The sequence below is a fragment of the Prionailurus bengalensis genome, chromosome E2, assembly GCF_016509475.1.
Source record: "Prionailurus bengalensis isolate Pbe53 chromosome E2, Fcat_Pben_1.1_paternal_pri, whole genome shotgun sequence".
NCBI lineage: Eukaryota > Metazoa > Chordata > Mammalia > Carnivora > Felidae > Prionailurus > Prionailurus bengalensis.
The window spans coordinates 49,664,064-49,685,629 of NC_057352.1; the positions used below are offsets into that span (position 1 = coordinate 49,664,064).

The 21,566-nt window shown below is 42.1% G+C and overlaps 1 protein-coding gene across 1 annotated transcript in view; it reads right to left on the reverse strand.

Annotated features, from left to right (window-relative positions):
• Window positions 1-261: 261 nt before the first annotated feature.
• Window positions 262-21,566, reverse strand: part of RFWD3 (ring finger and WD repeat domain 3) — a 42,610-nt gene continuing 21,305 nt past the window's right edge. Inside the window, exons 7-13 of the mRNA XM_043599675.1 lie at window positions 14,674-14,788; window positions 13,712-13,940; window positions 9,076-9,226; window positions 7,782-7,958; window positions 5,300-5,514; window positions 4,448-4,659; window positions 262-2,614 (exon numbers count right to left, since the gene is read on the reverse strand). Of these exons, the coding sequence (XP_043455610.1) occupies window positions 2,471-2,614; window positions 4,448-4,659; window positions 5,300-5,514; window positions 7,782-7,958; window positions 9,076-9,226; window positions 13,712-13,940; window positions 14,674-14,788 (1,243 nt within the window). The 3' untranslated portion in view covers window positions 262-2,470. The remainder of the gene's footprint in view (window positions 2,615-4,447; window positions 4,660-5,299; window positions 5,515-7,781; window positions 7,959-9,075; window positions 9,227-13,711; window positions 13,941-14,673; window positions 14,789-21,566) is intronic.

Below are 21,566 nucleotides of genomic sequence, written 5' to 3' on the forward strand. Positions count from 1 at the left end.
AAACAAATAACCAGTGTGGGTAAGTTAAGAAGCAAACACACAGCTTCCCATTAACAACAGTAGAACAGAATTGCCAGTTAAACCACCGCAACCACCTCATCAATTTAAAGATGTTTACTTCAGATCCAGGGACCATCCTGTGAAATTCAGACCCAGTTCCACATGAAATGAAGAAATCTATCAGGCTGAGACTGTACCCCTTGCCCAAGAGGCAGACAAGTTCCTGCCCCTGGCAGTCAGAGAGGCAAAATACGCCAGCAGTTGGTACACATAGCAAACGCTTTATTTTCATATTAACATTAAAACATAAAGCACAAACATTAAAACACAGAACATGAACAGAGATCCCACTGCCCTGTTTGTCACAGCAGGTACAAGGATATATGCCAATAAGATATTTGGAGTCTGCTTAACTCCAAACCCTCATATGGGAAACCTCCCTTAGAGACAGGGGGGAGGGAACATGTTGGGGCAGAGCCTGCTGCAGCACAGGAGACCAGAGGCTGGGACTACATGATCTCCTGCTGGATGAGGGATGCAAGGGTAGGATGGCTGGGGGCAAGGTCTTTTCTTTTAAAGAAACCAGTTGAAGTTACATAAATTTCTCTCTAAAATGTCCAAATTTACTGGAGGAATGCAAGAATTGGCAAGACATGAGATTCACCCAACTTCCCTCGTAGTTAAGTCCCTTGGTTCCTCTGCGTGGCAGAATCAATCAGCATCCGCCTTGGTCAAACCTTAACCCTACCGTGGGATTTGTCTCTGCCAAAGACAAAGGCAGCCAGGGCCAACTGCATCCTCTCTGATGACCTGGTGAAACCAGATGAGTCCTGCTTTTTAATCCAAATCCCTTTCTGCCACTGATGCTCTAGGTCTGGGCCGTCATTCTGAATCATCAACATATTGAAAGGAGTGTCTCCTCTGAGAAAAGGGGGCTCTTTCCCAGGCTCTGGAAACTGGCTTTTTGAAAGATGTCCTAAAACAGAAGGAGGCCACTCTTTAGAAGGCACAACAGGAACTTGAAACTCTGGGGATATCTGTGGCAATAACCCTCGGCTGGTGAGAAATGCTGGAAACCGCTCAGGAGTTGTCGGTCAGAACTATTTTAAAATAAAAATAATAACGCTTCTAGAGCAATTATTTTAAAAAGTCACACTGTTGGCCATCCTGCTTCCAAGAACGGGGCACTGACCGCCCACACCCTGAGGCGCGTTCTATTGTAGACTGCGGTTTAGCAGAGCAGCCGTAGGCGAGGCAAACAGATACAAACGGAAGCCTTTCCCCCTACTGGAGAAAAGTGAAGTTCGCAATGTTGGACAATCCACGGCTGGAACAAAAGCTGATGGGCTTCTCCCTGCAATCCACACAGGTCTCCAACCACTCTTATCTTCCTGAGAATATTTCACTGACAAGAGTCTTTAAAAAGGCTAGAAGGGAGGCATATCAGAGGAAGCTGAAGCCACACACCAGTTTCACATGCGGAAGGCTTTAGCTTCTGTTCCCAGCAGTGGTCTCAGCAGCTTCTCTTTTGCAAGCCTGTCTTGCTTAGCCCCTCTCCCTTGACCTCTTTTACGGGGAGAGAATCAAACAAGAGCTGTGACATGTTGCTCATGTTTTCCTGGTAAGAGGGAAAAGGAGGGGTCTTCAGAGCACTGGTTTATGTAAAATCAATCCAGAGGTCCTCAGACAGCAAGAAAAAAGGAGGCTTCCCCACTGCTCCAACAACCGGTCTCTTCTCTCGGATCCCACGATGTGATGAACCTAATGTACTCAGCATTCTGAGAGGGTCCACAGCGCATCAGCTGCCTCCATCACTGGGCCTGCCAATATCCCAGCACCGCACACCTGGAATGTATCTGTTGCTGCCACAAAGTAGACCAGATGCGCTCGACCTCACACTTCTGTGGGGATGAGACCAAGTTGCTGAAAGGCTGTCAACACGCCAGGTTAGAAATGGATCAAATTCTTCACCAGGTTGTACAGTGCCCTCTTGTGTTCAACTGAAGACTCTTCTGCATCCACGCAACATGGAGATGGTCAGTCTCTTCTGGGACGTTAGCATTCGTTCCTGAGTTCGAGTGACAAGACCACTTAGGTGGGTGTCACACCCTCCAGAAAATGCTTGCTGCACACTCGTTCTAAATGACTGCTGGGAGGATACTCTCTGAGGTCCAGTAGAATGTCTGATCAGAAATACAGATTCTCAACAGATTCATGAAGGCTTTGAGCCCAAGACAATGATAATGTATGTAGATGCAGTACCAATCACGTATTCTTTGGATGGACACCGCAAATACACAGTCTGTAGTGTTTCAGTGACCTGGCCTCTTAGAATCACATTAATTCAAAGGAACCATGATCCCAGAAGTTCTAGGCCACAGACAGTAAGCAGAGATCTTGCTCAGGGCTGTTACGTGCTAGCAAACATTTAACATTCACCAGCAGCATGCCTGACAAGTTCCAGACACAGTCACTCCCACCGATACATGTGGACCATCTTCTCTGTTAAGGTAGCCAAGTAGCTGTTGTGGTTCACCTCAAAAGGGCAGATGTCCAAGACGGGCTGATCGGCCTGTAGTTCCTGTAGCAACGAGCCACTGCCAGCATCCCACAGCTAAAGAAGACAGACAGAGTTCAGGGTCAGGAGTCATTCAATTCAGCTGGGGGACTTGCTTGCTCTATTGCTATATTGCTATACAATATAGCGGTTCCACAGCTCCGTACAACACCCGTGGCTCACCACGAGTGCACTCCTTAATATCATCGGACAACTTTGAAAGGGCTGCAGAGAGAGCGCTGCCAGGGGAGTACGACAGACTGTTCTCAACCTTCACAAAGCCAGGACACACAACATCAGGCGTGGGCTCTGCCACTGTGATCAGCAATGAGTCTACCTCTGAAAAGCAAGCCCAGCATCCAGCTCTTCCATCAAGGTGCCAGCAACTCTTCTAGGCACAGAACACTCAGCAAGACAGAAAGTCCCTTTCTCAGCCCTCATGAAATCTATCTAATAACTAGCGCTTTCTTTTCCTTTTCAAAAACTTTTTGTTATGAAAAAATTATTTTTTTTTAACATTTATTTATTTTTGAGAGACAGAGCACAAGTTGGGGAGGGGCAGAGAGAGAATGAGACCCAGAATGCAAAGCAGGCTCCAGGCTCTGAGCTGTCAGCACAGAGCCCAATGTGGGGCTCGAACTCACGAACTGTGAGTCGGATGCCCAACCGACTGAGACCCCCAGGCGCCCCTGTTATGAAAAAAAATTTTAGGGAGCACCGGGGTGGCTCAGTCGGTTAAGTGTTCGACTTCAGCCCAGGCCATGATCTCACAGCTCGTGAGTTCGCGCCCTGTGTCGGGCTCTATGCTGACAGCTCAGAGCCTGGAGCCGGCTTTGGATTCTGTGTCTCCCTCTCTCTCTGCCTCTCCCCTCTCGTGCTCTGTCTCTCACTCTCTCAGAAATAAATGTTAAAAAAATTTAAAAAAATTTTAACATAAAGCATAGTAGTACAACAAATTATTAAGCTTTCACCATATCTGCTTTACTGATTCTATTGTTTTCTTTACTGACTTCATATCATTTTACCCTTAATCTATAGTGTTATCCAGTATGGTGGCCACTAGCCACATAAAGCTATTTAAATTAAAAATGAAAAAAAAAATTAAAAAAATTAAAGTGTTCATTCACACTAATCACATTTCAAGAGCTCATGTGGCTAGCACAACTGTATTGGTCAGCAATGCTCCAAAGCTTGATTACATTTAGGTTCAAGGGCATCTCATAAAAGGCGCTATGTACTTCATATCTTCTTACATCAAGAGGCAAATTGGGGTGCCTGGGTGGCTGAGTTGGTTAAGCATCTGATTGTTGATTTTGGCTCAAGTCTGATCTTGTAGTTTGTGAATAACTTGAGCCCCACGTTAGGTTCCTTGCTGACAACATGGAGCCTGCGTTGGATTCTCTCTCTCTCCCCCTCCACTGCTCACACACGTGCGCTCTCTCAAAATAAATTTTTTTAAGAGGCAAATTATTTTTTGTTAACCCACTTACAGTGATGTCGATCACTGTGTTCAGGTTATAAAAGACTGACCCATCCACTCTACAATCCCCCATCAATCATTCATCTTTTGGTGATGAAACTGTTGCCTGAAACAAGTGTTTTATAGGAGTTTCAGTAGTCCCTTAATTTTTGTTTTAAAGGTTCACAAGACGGCCCATGGGATACTACAGCTCATATAAAAAAGAATGAGGCGAATCTACAGATATTGAAATGGAAAGATATTCAAGCTAGGAAGCTAAATGGGAAAAGAGCAAATTACAGAGTGTGTCTCAAGCGTGCCTGGTGTAAAAACAAGCAATCGTACATATACACATACACAGATGTGTGCAATCAAGGAGAACGTCGGTTTTTCGCTTTACATACTTCTGTATAAAAAAATAATAGGCTCACCAGGGCAGAATTTGATGCTTCATCCCCAGTACACACCAGGATGCTGCCATCGCTCTCCGGGTTTTGGAAAATGGCACTTTTGGTCAGTAGTTTGCAAGTGGGTCCCCCAAGGAATGTTTGCACAGGATGGCAGGAACAGACCAGCTCTCCAGCATCATCCAGCGTGGAGGACATCTCCATCAGCACACTTCGTAAAGTGCTGTGATTTTTATCTACGGGACAGAGGAGTCAGTGTTGCTCCGTGGGGATGATCCCAGGAAATTAATGAAGATCCTGAACCTCACACGATTACAAACTACTGAGTGGAAGAGCCACAGTTTATTAGATCATCAAGAGTAGCTACAAAGCAAACAAAGCAACAAGAACAAAATAATACAGCACAAATGAAATTCCGAACCACAGGCTAGGATAAAGCAAGTTATCTACAATAGATTTTTGCCTATGAGGGAAACAATTCTCGGCATAAGCTATCCTTTTTAGTAAAATCACTGTATCCTTCTGCCCCCTGCCTCGGTTTTTATCTTCCTTCAGGGCAGGCGGATGACACGAAACTGCGCTGAGGGGGATGCCCTGGCCGCAGGGGCAGGACTCTTCATTCCATTACTAAGTCACAGGGGCTGCTAAAAGGGCTAACTCGCTCCAGGGAGTACCTGGCAGAATTTGCCCTGTCACATAAGCGAGGGGTAGAGGCGGCATCTATGGAGGAATGCGGAGCCACTAGCCTCAATATAGTAGCAAGAGCTGTTAGCCTGCGAGGGGCTCTCCGGTGCCACCTGAAGGGCAGGGCAAGCTCTCCCCTCCTCCCCTGAACCGACTTGCTCCCAAACAGAGCAAGGACGTCCCAGCACTCACCAGGCCTGTAGGTCACAAGACAATGCCGGGTGCTGCTCTCCGTCTGAAAGTCGACGCAACCCCCTGGCTCTATGGGCAGCACATGGGGACAATGAGAAAAGCCCATCTTTAGCTCCCAGAAGGAAGCGTTCTCTAAGGTTCCAGCCAACACGCCACCATAAGGAAATGCAGCCGAGGCAGCTCTGGGTATGTATGACAGGGATACCAGGGGGCATCTGAAGGGAAAGAAAGGAAACGATGTGTCACATTCCAATACTTGTACTACTCCAGACTCCACTAGCAGGAGCCCTCAGGCACACTTCCACCTCTACAGAAGAGGTTAAAGACCTTCTGGGGCACCTGGGTGGCTCGGTTGATTAAGCATTCGACTTCAGCTCAGGTCATGGTCTCACAGTTTGTGGGTTCGAGCCCCATATCCGGCTCTGTGCTGACAGCTCAGAGCCTGGAGCCTGCTTCGGATTCTGTGTCTCCCTCTCTGTCCCTCCCCGGCTCGTGCTCTGTCTCGGTCTCTCAAAAATTACCGTTCAAAAAAAAAAAAAAAGACCTTCTCTGGGTCACTATCCTTTGACATCTGGTAAAATCTACCAACCCATACTTTTTTTTTTTTTTAATTTTTTTTTCAACGTTTTTTTTATTTTTATTTTTGGGACAGAGAGAGAGACAGAGCATGAACGGGGGAGGGGCAGAGAGAGAGGGAGACACAGAATCGGAAACAGGCTCCAGGCTCTGAGCCATCAGCCCAGAGCCCGACGCGGAGCTCGAACTCACGGACCGCGAGATCGTGACCTGGCTGAAGTCGGACGCTTAACCGACTGCGCCACCCAGGCGCCCCATACCAACCCATACTTTAAAAGAGTACACATATAATCTTTGGCATCTAATTTCAGAGGAGATGTCGCATATTCTAAAATTAGTTTTTAAAAATGACTAGGGGGGCACCTGGGTGGCTCAGTCAGTTAAGAGTCTGACTTCGTTCGGCACAGGTCATGATCTTGTGGTTCATGAGATCGAGCCCTGCATTGGGCTCTGTGCTGACAAGCTCAGAGCCTGGAGCGGCCTTCAGAGTCTGTGTCTCCCTCTCTCTCTGCTCCTCCCTCACTAGTGATTCCTCTCTCCCAACTTACTCTCTCTCAAAAAATAAACAAACATTAAAAAAATTTTTTTTAATTAAAAAAAAAGGACTAGGAAATTTAATACTACAAAGTCACAGTTACAAGAGAGCTTGACCAGTGTGAAGTTTCTAGAAATGGGGTTAGATGTGTACACAAGGAAAGTCAGAAAGGAAATGCAGCTTATACATCTAATAAAGTCTCCAAGATGCAGTTGACAGACCCTTCAATTAAAATACAGCCTGAAGCAAAAACATTTTTTTTAGATTTGTGTAAGTAATCTCTACACCCAATGTGGAGCTTAAACTCATGACCATGATATCAAGAGTCACATGCTCTTCTGACTGAGCCAGCCAGGCACCCCTGATAAAACTACATTTTAATTCAGAAACAGGATGGTTTCATTAGAAATGTTCTAAATCTCTTTCTGTAAGCACATGACCAGGAATGTGTGCCAAGAATTCTCTCAGAAGTGTCAGCCGGTAGACTATGTTCCTGTGAACTTTGTTTCTGCTGAAGTTGCCCAAGTGGTCGCTGTGCCTGCTTTCTTTCATTGCCCCATCACGTCACAATGAAGCAAACTAAAACAAATGAACACTGCATACAACTATTCTTTCCTTGCTATTTGCTCTATTCGATTGCCTACTCTTGAGCAGATCTCTCTACATCAGTGGCAGTTACCATGCTTGCCTGCAGTTCACACTTCTAGAAGTTTACATCAAGGCATCTTCAGGCCTACAGACCACATAACTGAAGCATGATTCTACCCCACTCAAATGAAAAGACCTCAAAGTGTTGAGCCTAGGTTTTCGTAACCAGTTACTACTATGGTGATATCTTCTGAAGAGTCACAGTGGTGCTGGTGACCAGCCATCCTCAGAATCCGGGCTGACTTTATAAACCTCCCAACTTTGTAAATGGTTATAAAGGATAAATCATAGTAATTGGTATCTTTAGACCAAGTTGGTTTAGCTGGAGATTAGGAAGTTTTAAATCTTTTTTTTATAGGCCTACCTTTTACTGATCTCTTCCTGTGTGTTAGACATGTGGCCATTAAAGCAAGTCTGTAACAGGCAAGAATTGAGACCAAGGAGTTTGGTTTTGAACGCAGATCTGACTTCATTTCGCCACACTGGGGGAGGAGCGGCTGTATGAACCTGGCTATACTTGGTACCAGGGCTTTCTGCTGTGTAGAAATACCACGAACACATGCTCTAAGGATCTTAGTGATTCCCAAGTGACAACACCTCACTGGACTCAGGAGAACTGCCCTCTGAGGAATTCTGATCAACTGTGAAACACACTCAGAAGACAGGATTCATACAACGGTCCAAGAGAAAGCTGCTACAGGGGAAAAGTAAGTGGCTACCCACCTGGCTTTCTGGGGTACTAACTCCTGGATGTGACAGCTCGTGTTTCGAAGGTCATACACCAGAATTGAACCATTGACCAGTCCAGCATAGATGTGATTACTTTCATCAAGACACCAGCAGCAGCTCCAGACAGGACGTCCAGCGTTGTAAGTCTGGACCACTGTATTTGTCTCCAGGCTGTGGAGATAGAAGACTTTTACAACCATGTGTGAAGGAAATCAATTATAAAACAAAGATGTAAAGACTATCACTGAAATGATAATCCCTTAAGAACACACCCCCACACCCAAACTATTTGGGATTTCCAATTTCCTCTAGGGACTGCCCAGATAATCCCTTTTAATTCCAAAATATTTATTTTGGGGGTTACAGGTTTTCTTCTTGAAATGTAAGGAGATCAAAGAGATATTTAAACAGTACATTCCCTACTCTACCCCTATTTTCTATAATTACTATGATGCAAGTAATCAATATTCAATGCTGAAAAAATTAGAATATACCTATGAGAAAAATAAAAACTAATAATCTAACCACCCAGAGGTAGTCATTAATAACACTTTGGTACTTAACCTGCCCTTTGCATCTATTTTTTAACACTACCAGAGAAAAAAATCATAATCTATATATATATATAAAACATAATGCTACATGGAGTTTTGGGGCAAATTAAGCTGAAGCATTCTTGAAAAGTCAAGAGGTTTCTCAGGTCTGACAGTGCTATCATGATGTTCCTCAGATTTAACTGCAGAATAGGAAGCCAACTATCAGACATCTGATCAGAACTACTTTCTAAAAGATGAAGGCACTAAGTACATTCCATCTGGTTCACAGCAGTCACATGAAAGATGAAATATAGTGACTGAGGGTTACTGATGAGAGAAGTCATGGCACCCCAGGACAGTGAGTTCCTGGTGAGCATTTCTGTTAGGCAGAATGGTCCTCGTAACAGACCAGCAACAAGCAGTTCCAAGCTGGTTTGGTAACTCCATGGTGCCAGGTACCAAGGCTCCTTCCACGTTGTCATTCGACCATCTCTAGCGTGTTACTCTCATCTGCCCGGCTTAACATGCATTTTGTAACATAAGTAATTTTAAAACATAACATTGTACATAACATTTATGATGTCGCATCTACTTTGATGAGCAGCACATTTTATATTCAATGAAACTGGATCTCAGAAGACAATGCCTTAGACCAAAAAATGCAAGCTAAGGCCATCTTAATACAGATACTAATTTCTACGCTGTTTAACACTAAACAGCCCAGGCCCCACCGTCCTCCCTAAAGCACTCACCTGGTCAGTTTAATAGTGCTGTCTAGGGAAGCAGAGAGCAGTAGGCCTTTGAGCTGACTGCTAAAAGCCAGTCCACGGATCTGTTTGCTATGCATGGGAATGTACTGACTGCTTTGCATGTTGGCAGTACTCAACATCTTAACACCAAAGCCTGCCAAAGACAAGAGAGTGTGAAATAGATCACCGAAAGTCAATTCAAGGCAAAGCAAAGGACCTTTTCAAGTAGCTCCTTCGTTCACCTTTCCTGGCATATAAATCCCTGGAAAACAGCTGGTCAAACAAACAAAAAAATTCCCCAGGGTTATAATTATTTTATTTTATTATTATTTAAAAAAATTTTTTTTTTTAACGTTTTATTTATTTTTGAGACAGAGAGAGACAGAGCATGAACGGGGGAGGGTCAGAGAGAGAGGGAGACACAGAATCGGAAGCAGGCTCCAGGCTCCGAGCCATCAGCCCAGAGCCCGACGTGGGGCTCGAACTCACGGACCGCGAGATTGTGACCTGAGCCGAAGTCGGCCGCCCAACCGACTGAGCCACCCAGGCGCCCCAGGGTTATAATTATTTTAAAAAGCATATTCTACTCCAAATGCCCAGCAACAGGTGAATGGATAAACCACTATGTGAACATGTACACAGAACAGAATGCTACCCAGTAATAAAAGGAAATGAAATATTGATATACATGTTAATACGGACGAATCTCCAAAACTTTATGCTGGAAGAAGCCAGACAAAAAAGAACAACGCTGCATGATTATGTTTAAGTTAAATTCTGGAAAATGCAAACTAATGTATAGTGACAGAGAGTAGATCAGTGGCTACCTGGGAATGGGGAGAGGAGGGAGGGGCAGGTGGGAGATGGATTATAAAAGGGCATGAGAAAACTTTGGGGCAATAGGTATGTTCATTATTTTGATTACAGGGATAGTTTCAAGGGTGTATACATAACTCACCCAACTGTATACTTTCAATATGTGCAATTTATTGTATGTCAGTCATACTTCAATAAAGCTATTAGCACAGAGACTATTCTACTTGAACCACAGACACTGAAGGTGTAGAAGAGAAGGAACAATAAAGAATGAACACAGGTAATCTCTATATCAGGTGGTTAAGATATGCTACATTTGTTTGAATGGAATAAAAACAGATGACACTTCAAGTATTCTAATTAATTTGTGTCATTCCAGAAAGGGAAAAAAATCCCCCCCAAACTTGTCCTTGATAGGTCCTTAAAAAGTCATGTTACTGTTCTCTTACTAGGCTATGTAAATATATTATATTTGTTTTTACTAAGTATCCATTATTATCCAAGTTATCCACAAACAGGATTTGTCAAATCCTAGATTCAGGACAGCCTCGAGTCATACCTCAGCTTCTCCAGGGAACCAAGTGGGAAAAGTTTATTGTGTTCTCTGCTGAAACAGAATTAGGACAGCCAGAGAGACAAACAGAGAAACCACAGGCTTTAAATCAACAAGGGAACACGAATACTGGCCTAGTTAATGATCAAGAGAAGCAAGGAGAAATTAGCACCAACAGGCTATCAAGAAGAGCTAGCTGTACAGTGTGGAATACATGCATTAGAAAAAAGGAACCGGGGCGCCTGGGTGGCTCAGTTGGTTGGGCGGCCGACTACAGCTCAGGTCATGATCTCGTGGTCTGTGAGTTCGAGCCCCACGTCGGGCTCTGTGCTGACAGCTTGGGGCCTGGAGCCTGCTTCAGATTTTTTGTATCCCTCTCTCTCTGCCCCTTCCCTGCTTGCTCTCTGTCTCTGTCTCTCTCTCAAAAATAATAACCATTAAAAAAAAAAAAAAAAAAAAAAGGAACTGGGTGGCTGAGTCAGTTAAGTGTCTAACTTGTGACTTCGGCTCAGGTCTCACGGTTCCCGAGATCATTTGTGAGATCAAGTCCCACATTAGGCTCTGCACTGACAGCATGCACCCTGCTTAAGATTCTCTCTAACTCCCTCTCTCTCTGCTCCTCCCCTTCTTGTGAGCTCTCTCTCAAAATAGATAAACTTTAAATAAACAAACAAGAAAAAAGGAATGGGGTCTCCTGGAGGCTCAGCCTCACAAACCATGAGACCCTGACCTGAACTGAAATCAAGAGTTGGACGCTTAACCAACTGAGCCACCGAGGCATCCCTGAGCTTCCGACTCTTGATTTTTGGTTCAGATCATGACCTAACGGTTGTGGGACTGAGCCCCACATTGAGCTCCGCGACAGCGTGGAGTCTGCTTCGGATTCTCTCTCTCTGCCCCTCTTCCTTGCTCGTGAGCTCTCTCTAAAATTTAAAAATAAATATTTTCCCAATTTGGTGAATCTTACTAAAAATGTGGATGGGATACAGAAACATTATAAACAATCTTTTTATGTTCTCCTCAAAAGGACTTTCTCTCAACTCACAGCTATAAGTGATTAGAAAAATATATAATAATCTAGGAATTCTACTCCAAATCCTGATTATACCTAAGTTTGGAGGGACAGAGTTTTGAAGCATTTGAACGGAATGTTTAAGTGAGTAAACAGGAAATCAGGCTAAAGCAAAAAGACCTGACAGCTGGAGGAAATCACATGCTGAAGATCATGGAAAGAAACATCTATAACCATCAGGAATAATTTAATTGAGCATGTGAGGAGATTTGTTTTTCAACCTTAAGACAATCTAAAATTTGGGGCACCTGGGTGGCTCAGTCAGTTGAGCCACCGACTTCACCTCAAATCATGATCTCACAGTTCGTGAGTTCAAGCCCCACATCGGGCTCTGTGCTGACAGCTCTGAGCCTGGAGCCTGCTTTGGATTCTGGGTCTCCCTCACTCCCTGCCCCTCCCCGGCTCATGCTGTCTCTCTCTGTCTCAGAAATGAACATTAAATAAAATTAAAAAAAAAAAAAGACAATCTAAAATTAATCTTAAAAAAGTACAAAATTTGAGAAAATTTAGTATTAATGTATTATTATCAATACTAATCTATGTATTTCCAAATTCTTTTATTTGGAATTTGTCAATTTAACACTACTGAACATAAGTATTAAATCTCGTTTCAACTTGAATTAGCCCTTGGGATATTATTTTAAAAAAGAATTCGAGGGGTGCCTGGGTGGCTAGTTGGTTAAGCATCCCACTCCTGATTCTGGCTCAGGGAATGATCTCACGGTTCATGAGATCGAGCCCTGTGTTGGGCTCTGCGATGACAGCACAGAGCCTGCTTGGGATTCTCTCTCTCTCTCTCTCTCTCTCTCTCTCTCTCTCTCTTCCTCTCTCCCTCACTCTCTCCCTCCCTCCCTCCCTCCCCACTCTCTCTCAAAATAAATAAATAAACATTAAAAAAATTATTAAAAAAATATTCCTAGTCTAGGGATGCCTGGCTGGCTCAGTTGGTAGAGCATGCGACTCTTGATCTCAACGTTCTAAGTCTGAGCCCCACGTTGGGTGTACAGATAACATTTTATTTTATTGATTTAAAGTTTATTTAGAGGAAGAGAGAGAGCACATGAGCAGGGGAGGCACAGAGAGAGACGGAGAGAGAGAATCCCAAGCAGGCCCTGCGCTGTCATCGCAGAGCCCAACACAGGGCTCGATCTCACGAATCATGAGATCATTACCTGAGCAAGAATCAGGAGTGGGACACTTGACTGAATGAGCTACTCAGGCACCCACCCTCCTTTTTTTTATTTCAGAGAGAGAGAGACAGAGAGAGAGAGAGAGAGAGAGAGAGAGCGAGCAGGCGTGCACATGAGCAGGGGACAGGGGCAGAGGGAAAGAGAGAGAGACTGTTAGGCAGGTCCCACACTGAGCATGGAACCTGACACGGGGATCATGACCTGAGCAAAAAATCAATCAAGACCAGAGCAAAAATCAACAGTCAGACACTGAACCGACTGAGCCACCCAGGGACCCCAAGGTAACTCAAAAAAACTAATACCTTAAAAAAAAAAAAAAAAAATCCAGTGTAAAATGAATCTGTGACAAGGGCAACTGGGCAGCTCAGTCGATTGAGCATCCAACTTCAGCTTGGGTCATGATCTCACGGTTTCCGAGTTCGAGCCCCACATCGGGCTTGTTGCTGTCAGCCTGTCAGCGCAAAGTCCGCTTTGGGTCCTGTTTCCCGCTCTCTGCCCCCCACCCCCAAACTTACGTTCTCTCTCTCTCTCTCTCTCAAAAAATTAAACATTAAAAAAAAAAAATCTGTGACCTTATTTATTAAAAAATTTTTTTTTGCCCCTAAGTAATATCTCTACACCCAACATGGGGCTCAAATGTAAGTCACATGCTCTACCAAGTGAGCCAGCGAGGTGCCTCCACGGGGCATACAGGGAGTGCTGTCCTTCTCCTTGGCCTACACTAGTAACCCATACTTCCAAGAGCCCCATCTTCCTCTTACTTTATCACGGTTATTGGCATTTCTGAGCTCTTGGTGAACAAATCTACAGGATGAAGCCAACACTTTGGCCAGACACTAAAGATACCTTTGCAGTACCTCAGAGGACCTGCATTAACAGACTCGGAAAGGTGATCTGGTGGGCCGGGGTCAGTGTTCACCCACTAGTGAGTCCTGGATTCTCCAAAAAGAGAGAGAAATAAATGAAGTCCAATAATGAACACGAATGCTGAGGTTCTGGATGGTTCACCTGGCAGGAAGGAGGACTGAGGAGAAGGCTGTGACACCACCAGGCAGCTCAGAGTGTCACAGTATGTCATGATTCGGCAGTTTCCTGTCTGAGACACCGTGAAGGTCTTCTGGAAACGGTACTTGTGCTGGCCCTGGCTGGAGGGCAGGCAGCTCAGCAAACGTGCCTGGGAGCCCCCGGGTTGCTGTGAAATCTGATCCCGATGCTGCGCAAGAAGTTTTTGCAAATCCTAAAGTGAAAAAGATTTTGTAAATGTGCAGCCTTTTCATTTGATATTCCCCTCATACACAATTCCTTGATTTAATATGGGATGTTTTCTCCATTATATGAAACCGCTGACATGAATCCTAGAGGACTGATGCGGTTTTCACAGTATTTCTTTTTTTTTTTAAATTTTTTTTTTCAACGTTTATTTATTTTTGGGACAGAGAGAGACAGAGCATGAACGGGGGAGGGGCAGAGAGAGAGGGAGACACAGAATCGGAAACAGGCTCCAGGCTCTGAGCCATCAGCCCAGAGCCCGATGCGGGGCTCGAACTCACGGACCGCAAGATCGTGACCTGGCTGAAGTCGGACGCTTAACCGACTGCGCCACCCAGGCGCCCCTACAGTATTTCAACTAGCAACTGAACTAAGGAGAGCACAGATCATAAAATAGTAGCGTTCAAAGTCTTTAATAGTCATTTTGTCTAAACCCATCATTTTAGGGGCAGATTCAGGGAGGTAAAAATGACTTAGGGTTCAAATTATCAGCTAGCTGATTAATTTTTTAAAAGTTCAAATTGCAGAATTCACCCTCAAGTGTGCACGCTGCCCTAATCAAGAATGAAACACTTGTTCTTGTTTATTTCCTGAAAAGCATGATAGATCCTTCTTTGTATCTGAGAGGAACAGAAATCCAACTCAGATTCCTCTTCCGTTTTTATCCCGAAAGCTCTCTGGATGAGAAAGGGTAAACCTACCTGGACACGACTATGAAGCTTAGCGCACTCATCAGTGAGGACTTGAAGTTGGAGCCGGCACTGTGCCGATTCTAACTCGGCCTGCTTCCTTAGCATCTGCTCCTTTAGTAAGGAACTAGAAGGGGAAGCCAACAACAGGGGGAGATTAGGAAGGCGGCAAAAGACCTCCCATCGGGATGTCAGATTAAGTTCATGCTCTGATATACACGCTTTGCTGTAAATATGTCGCGATGGTGAATGTGAATGTAACAAAAGAGAAAACTCTCACATCCAGAAACACTACAGAAAAGTAGCATGCAGGGCTGAACTCGTGAATCACTGAGGTTCAGTGTTAAGGAAGGCAGTGAGGACCAGGAGTTTGGCTCTTACCATGGAATGAGACTAAAAATGCAAAAATGCCAAATGAGGGAACAGAGCCAAGCTTATCGCTTGAGTTAGGGCCAAAAGAGTAAAACGGCATGTTAAAAGACCACAAAGTTATCTGCTGGATTAAAAGAAAATAATAAGCTGCCAGCTGTTCATCAGATACTGAAATTAAGTAATACTACAAAAATGAGGCTGAAGTTAAAAAGACAGAAAGTATATACCTGGAAAATACTAACATCATTTAGAATTCAACAGCATGAGTAGGTACAAAGAGGAATGATACATAAGGAAAAAAATACACTCACCAAGAACAAAAATAAATTTGTATGTACCTAAAGACACTTTCAAAATATGAAATGCAAAAAAAAAATATTTCCACTCCAACAAGATAAGATAGAAAAAAGATGAAAGCTGGAAAGGAAGGGATAAAGCTGCCCAACTTATCTTCATGGAAAATTCAAGAGAAGCCACAAATTATTAGAGCGCAGCAAGGCGCTGGAATTAAGATCAAGAAAGTTAGATTGGGGCACCTGGCTGGCTCAGTAGGAGTAGCACGTGTCTCTTAATGTCGGGGTCGTGAGTTCGGGCCCCATGTTGGGTATAGAGATTACTAAAAAAATAGACTTAAGAAAAAAAAGAAATTTAGATCAAGTATTTCCCATATGCCAGGTAACTGACTAGTAAATGTAATACAAAAAAATTCATTCACAACAGCAAGTCTAACAATAACAACCTAGGAATACAGTGAAAGGGCATGCCAAGACCTTTATGAAGCAAAGTGCACTAGAAGAAGGCACAAGAAAACAGCGAATAAGCGGAAGGATATTATAGAATGCTCACGGCTGGAAAGACTCAAAATCATGAAGATGGAACTTCTCAAAAATTTAATGCAATTTCAATCAAGATTTCAAAAGTTTCCTTTGAAATCTTGATTGAAATTACATTAAATGGAACTCAGCCAACTAATTTTAAAATTAATACGGAAGAGCAAAGTGCCAAGAATAGCAAAGTCAATTTGAAGAACAAGGTGGGGGGACGTATTTTAAAGCTACAACCTGGGAATACTGGGGTGAGAATTAACAAAGAGACCACAGAACCTAAGAGTAGTCCGTTCGTATACAGAAACTTAATCTAGCGTAGAGGTAGCAATGAAAACTCACACAGGAAGAACATATTACTTAATAATTACACTACAACAACTGGCTACCTGTAAAACGAGATTTAAGAAATATTCAAAACCTATGTAAAAAGCAAAAAATTTAAAGACCTTTAGATGATGTTACGTCTTTAAGACTTTGAAGTACTAGAGACAAAAAAACCCACAAAACAAGTGATAAAGGACTGTGTTAAAATTAACAACTCATGTTCAACCAAAGATACCATAAACAAATTAAGAGACAAGCCCAGACTGGAGGACTATATCTGCAATATACACAAGCAACAAAGCATCAGTACAGCTGACCCTGAACAACACGGGTTTGAGCCTCGCCAGTCCATTTACTGTGGATTTTTTTCAATAAATACATTGGAAAACTTTTTGGAAATTTGGAACAATTTGAAAAAACTCACAGGTAAACTGCGTAGCCCAGAAATATGGAAAAAATTAAAAGTTAGATATTATTGTAAGGATATAGTGTAGAATACATATAACATATAAAATATATGTTAACCCACTGTTTATGTTACCAGGGAGGTTTCTAGTCAACAGTAGGCTATTAATAAGTAGTTCAGCTTTGGAGGAGTTGAAAGTTATATGTGGATTTTCCACTGTGGGATGGGCTGGCACCTCTAACTCCTGGGTCAACTGTATAAGGAAAACACAAAAAACTATACAGATCAATAAGAAACAAGCAATGTATTTTGCTCAGTATCAATGAACAAATGATATAAGCAAAATTGACAGAAGAGTATGTCCAACTTCATTAATAACTTAGGAAATGCAGATTAAGTAAATACTATTTCACTTCATGAGACCATCAAAATTAAGTCTGATAATACAAAGCAGACAAAGTATGAAAAAATAAGAAATCTGGATTCTGCTGGCGGGAATATATATATTGGGAAGAGCTTCTTGGAGGAACAATTTGACAGTATCTAGTAAAGCTGAAATTATATGTGACCTATGATAAAGTAATTCCATTTCTAGACCTAAGGAGACTACTGCCCATCTCTCTGCACCGTGGCTTATGTTAACAAAAACTGGAAACCACCTTAACTGTCCACAGCTACAAAATATGGATAGGAAAATTCTAAATTAGAGAACTAGAAGACTATACAGAAGTTAAAATGAATAAGCTAGAGCTACACGAAGTTGGATATGTGCCCCAATCATAATACTAAACAAAAAAAACAAGTCACAGAGGAAAATCATAATCCAATAACATTTGTATAAAGTGTAAAAACTTCCTACATCATACTATATGATTTATAACTCCTCTGAGGAAACTGATGGAATAAAGGACATGTAGTTCACAAGGAAGCTTTTGCTCTATCTGTAATGATTTATTTATTTACTTAAGGCCTTAAACAAATATGGCAAGTTGTTAAGATCTGATAAAGTCAAGTACAAGGGTGCTCATTGAAGTCTCTATTTATTGGCATTTTCAAAATGTTCACATTTTCTAAAGAGGATAGGGGGCATACTGATTATGTGTAATCAGCAAGGTTTATTTTTAATTTTACTTCCAGTGTAGCTAACATACAGTGTTCTATTAATTTCAGGTGTGCAATACAGTGTTTCAACAATTCTATATATTACTTAGTGCTCCTCAAGGTAAGTGTACTCTTGGGGTGCTTGGGTGGCTCGGTAGGTTGAGCGTCCACCTCTTGATGTTGACTCAGGTCATGATCCCAGGGTCGTGGGATCAAGTCCCGTGTCTGGCTCTGTGCTGAGCATGGAGCCTGCTGGGGATTTTCTCTCTCCCTTTGCCCCTCTTCCTAGATTGCGCACTTGCTCTCTTTCAAAAATAAATAAATAATAACAACAACAGTAAGTGTACTCTTAATCTCCATCACCTATTTCACCCATCACCTGCCTCCCCCCCCCCCCCCGCCCCCATCTCCCCTCTGGTAACCATGTGTTTGTTCTCTATAGTTAAGAGTCTGTTTTTTGGTTTGTCTTCCCCCACCCCCCCCTTTGTCTACTTGTTTCTCAAATTGCACATGGGTGAAATCATATGGTATTTGTCTTTCTCTGACTGCCTTACTTCACTTAGAATAATACTCTTTAGCTCCATCCATGTTTATCCGTTCATCTATTGATGGACACTTGGGCTGCTTCCACAGTTTGGCTATTGTACATAATGCTGCTCGAAACATAGGGGAGCATATATCCCTATGAATTAGTGTTTTTGTAAACTATGGGTAAATACTAACGTGATGACTGGATTGTAGGATAGTTCTATTTTTAATTTTTTGAGGCAACTTCCATACTGTCTTCCACAGTGGCTGCACCAGTTTGCATTCCCATCAACAGTGCACGATGGTTCCCTTTTCTCCATATCCTCGCCAACACCTACTGTTTCTTGTGGTTTTGATTTTAGCCAACAGGTGTGAGAGGATATCTCATTACAGTTTTGATTTGCATTTCCCTGATGAGTGACGTCCACCATTTTTCATGTGTCTGTTGGTCATGTGTATGTCTTCTTTGGAGAAATGTCTGGTCATGTCTTCTGCCCATTTTTAAATTGGATTCTTTGAGGGTATGTGTGTGTGTATTGATTTGTATAAATTCTTTATATATTTTGGATACTAACCCTTTATCAGATATGTGATTTGTGAATATCTTCTCCCATTCCATAGGCTGCCTTAGTTTTATTGGTTGTTTCCTTTGCTATGCAGAAGCTTTTTATTTTGATGTGGTTCCAATAGCTTATTTTTGCTTTTGTTTACCTTGTCTCAGGAGACCTATCTAGAAAAATATTGCTACGGCTGATGGCAGAGTAATTAGTGCCTGTGTTCTCTTCTAGGATTTTTATGGTTTTAGCTCTCAAATTTAGGTCCTCCATCCATTTTGAGTTTATTCTTGTGTATGGTGTGAGAAAGTGGTATAGTTTCATTCTTCTGCATGTAGCTGCCCAGTTTTCCCAATACTATTTGTTGAAGAAACTGTCTTTTTCTCATTGTGTATTCTTTCCTGCTTTCTCAAAGATTAATGGCCATATAATTGTGGGTTGATTTCTGGGCTTTCCAGTGTTCCATTGATCCACGTGTCTATTTTTGTGCCAGTACCATACAGTTTTGACTACTACATCTTTGTAATATAACTTGAAGTCTGAACTGTGATGCTTTCAGGTTTATTTTTCTTTTCCCAAATTGCTTTGGCTATTCGGGGTCTTTTATCATTCCATACAAATTTTAGGAATGCTTCTTCTAGTTCTGTGAAAAATGCTGTTGGTATTTTGACAGGGATCACATTAAATGAGTACACTGCTTTGAGCAATATAGACATTTTAACAATATCTGTTCTTCCAGTCCACGAGCATGGAATGTCTTCCGTTTCTTTGTGTCATCTTGAATTTCTTTCATCAATGTTTTATAGTTTTCAGAGTACAGGTCTTTCACCTCTTAAGTTTATTCCTAGGTTTTGGGGTTTTTTGGCGCAATTGTAAGTGGGACTGTTAATTTCTCCTTCTACTGCTTCATCATTAGTATACAGAAATGCAACAGATTTCTGTACACTGATTTTTCATCCTGCCAATTGACTGAATTCATTTATCAGTTCTAGCAGTTTTTGGTGGCCTTTGGGTTCTCTACATATAGTATCATTTCATCAGCAAACAGTGAAAGTTTTACTTCTTCCTTACCAATTTCGATGCCTTTTATTTTTATATTTTATTTCTTTTGTCTGATTGCTGTGGTGAGAGTGGACATCCCTGTCTTGTTCCTGACCTCAGGGAAAAACCTCTCAGTTTTTAAGGATGATGGGTTTTCCATATATCACTTTTAGTGTGTTGTGGTAGGTTCCCTCTAAATCTACTTTGTTGAGGGTTTTTTATCATGAATCGATGTTGTACTTTGTCAAATGCTTTTTCTGCATCTACTGAAATGACTATGCTTTTTATCCTTTCTCTGAGATAATATATCACACTGGTTAATTTGTAAATAACAGATCACCCTTGTATCTCAGGAATAAATCCCACTTGATCATGGTTAAATTTTTTTTAAGTGTATTATTGGATTTGGTTTGCTAATACTCTGTTGAGGATTTCTGTATCTATGTTCATCAGAGATATTAGTCTATAGTTCTCTCTCTCTCTCTCTTTTTTAGTTCTCTTTTTTTGTGTGGTGTCTTTATCTGGTTTTGGTATCAGGGAGGCACTTGCCTCATAGAATGAATTTGGAAGTTTTCCTTCCTCTTCTATTTTTTGGAAAAGTTAGAAGAATGGTTATTAACTCCTCTTTAAACTTTGGTAGACTTCACCTGTAAAGCCAACTGGTCCTGGATGTTGGTTTGTTGGGAGTTTTCTGAGTAATCAGCAAAGTTTTTTTTTTTTATGTTTTTTTTTTTTTTAATTTATTTTTGAGACAGAGAGAGACAGAGCATGAGCAGGGGAGGGGCAGAGACAGAGGGAGACACAGAATCCGAAGCAGGCTCCAGGCTCTGAGCTGTCAGCACAGATCCTATGCGGGGCTCAAACTCACAGACAGTGAGATCAGAACCTGAGCTGAAGTCGGACGCTCAACCGACTGAGCCACCCAGGCGCCCCGCAAAGTTTTAAATACAATCATATATTAACTGCGACACCTACAAAGTAAGCTTTTTAAACAAAATTGCCCTCTCCACACAGCTACCATGTAAAAATGCCAAGTATTTGTTGGACCAAATATGAAAAAATAAGGAAGAAAATGAAAATCACCTGTAATTCCACTAGTCAGTGACTACCTGTATTTTTTTTCACTTTGCAAAAATATAATCACCATAATGTACTTTCACATGACAAAATATTATGTGCACTTTAACATCAGTTTAAACAAATGTGTAGAATTCTATCACATGAATATGCCAGAGTTTACTCAACCAGTTAATTCTCTCAGTTTGGATTATTAACAATGCTTACATTTTTTTTTTTTTTAAGTTTCTTTTTGAGGGGGAAAGAGAGAGAGACAGAGCACATGAGTGGGGGAGGGGCAGAGAGATCGACACACAGAATTTGAAGCAGGCTCCAGGCTCTGAGCTGTCAGCACATAGCCCAAAATGGGGCTCAAATCCAGGGATAAGATCATGACCTGAGCCGAAGTCGGATGCTTAACAAACCAAGCCACCCAGGCCCCCTGGATTATTAACAATGTTTAAATGAAAAGTCTCATTAAATAAATCTTTGCACACATTTCTTCACAAATTGTGTCTTTAGAATAAATGCCTGCAGATTTACTTTTGAAGGCTTTTAAAGCATAGTGCCAAAGGCCTCTAAAGAGTTGTGTTGGTGTACATTCTTACCAGCAGTGTTGTGAGAAAACCCAAGTCCCTACACTCTTTCAGTGGGGGGATATACATTTTTTTAATGTTCTTAAAGTTTATTTTAAGT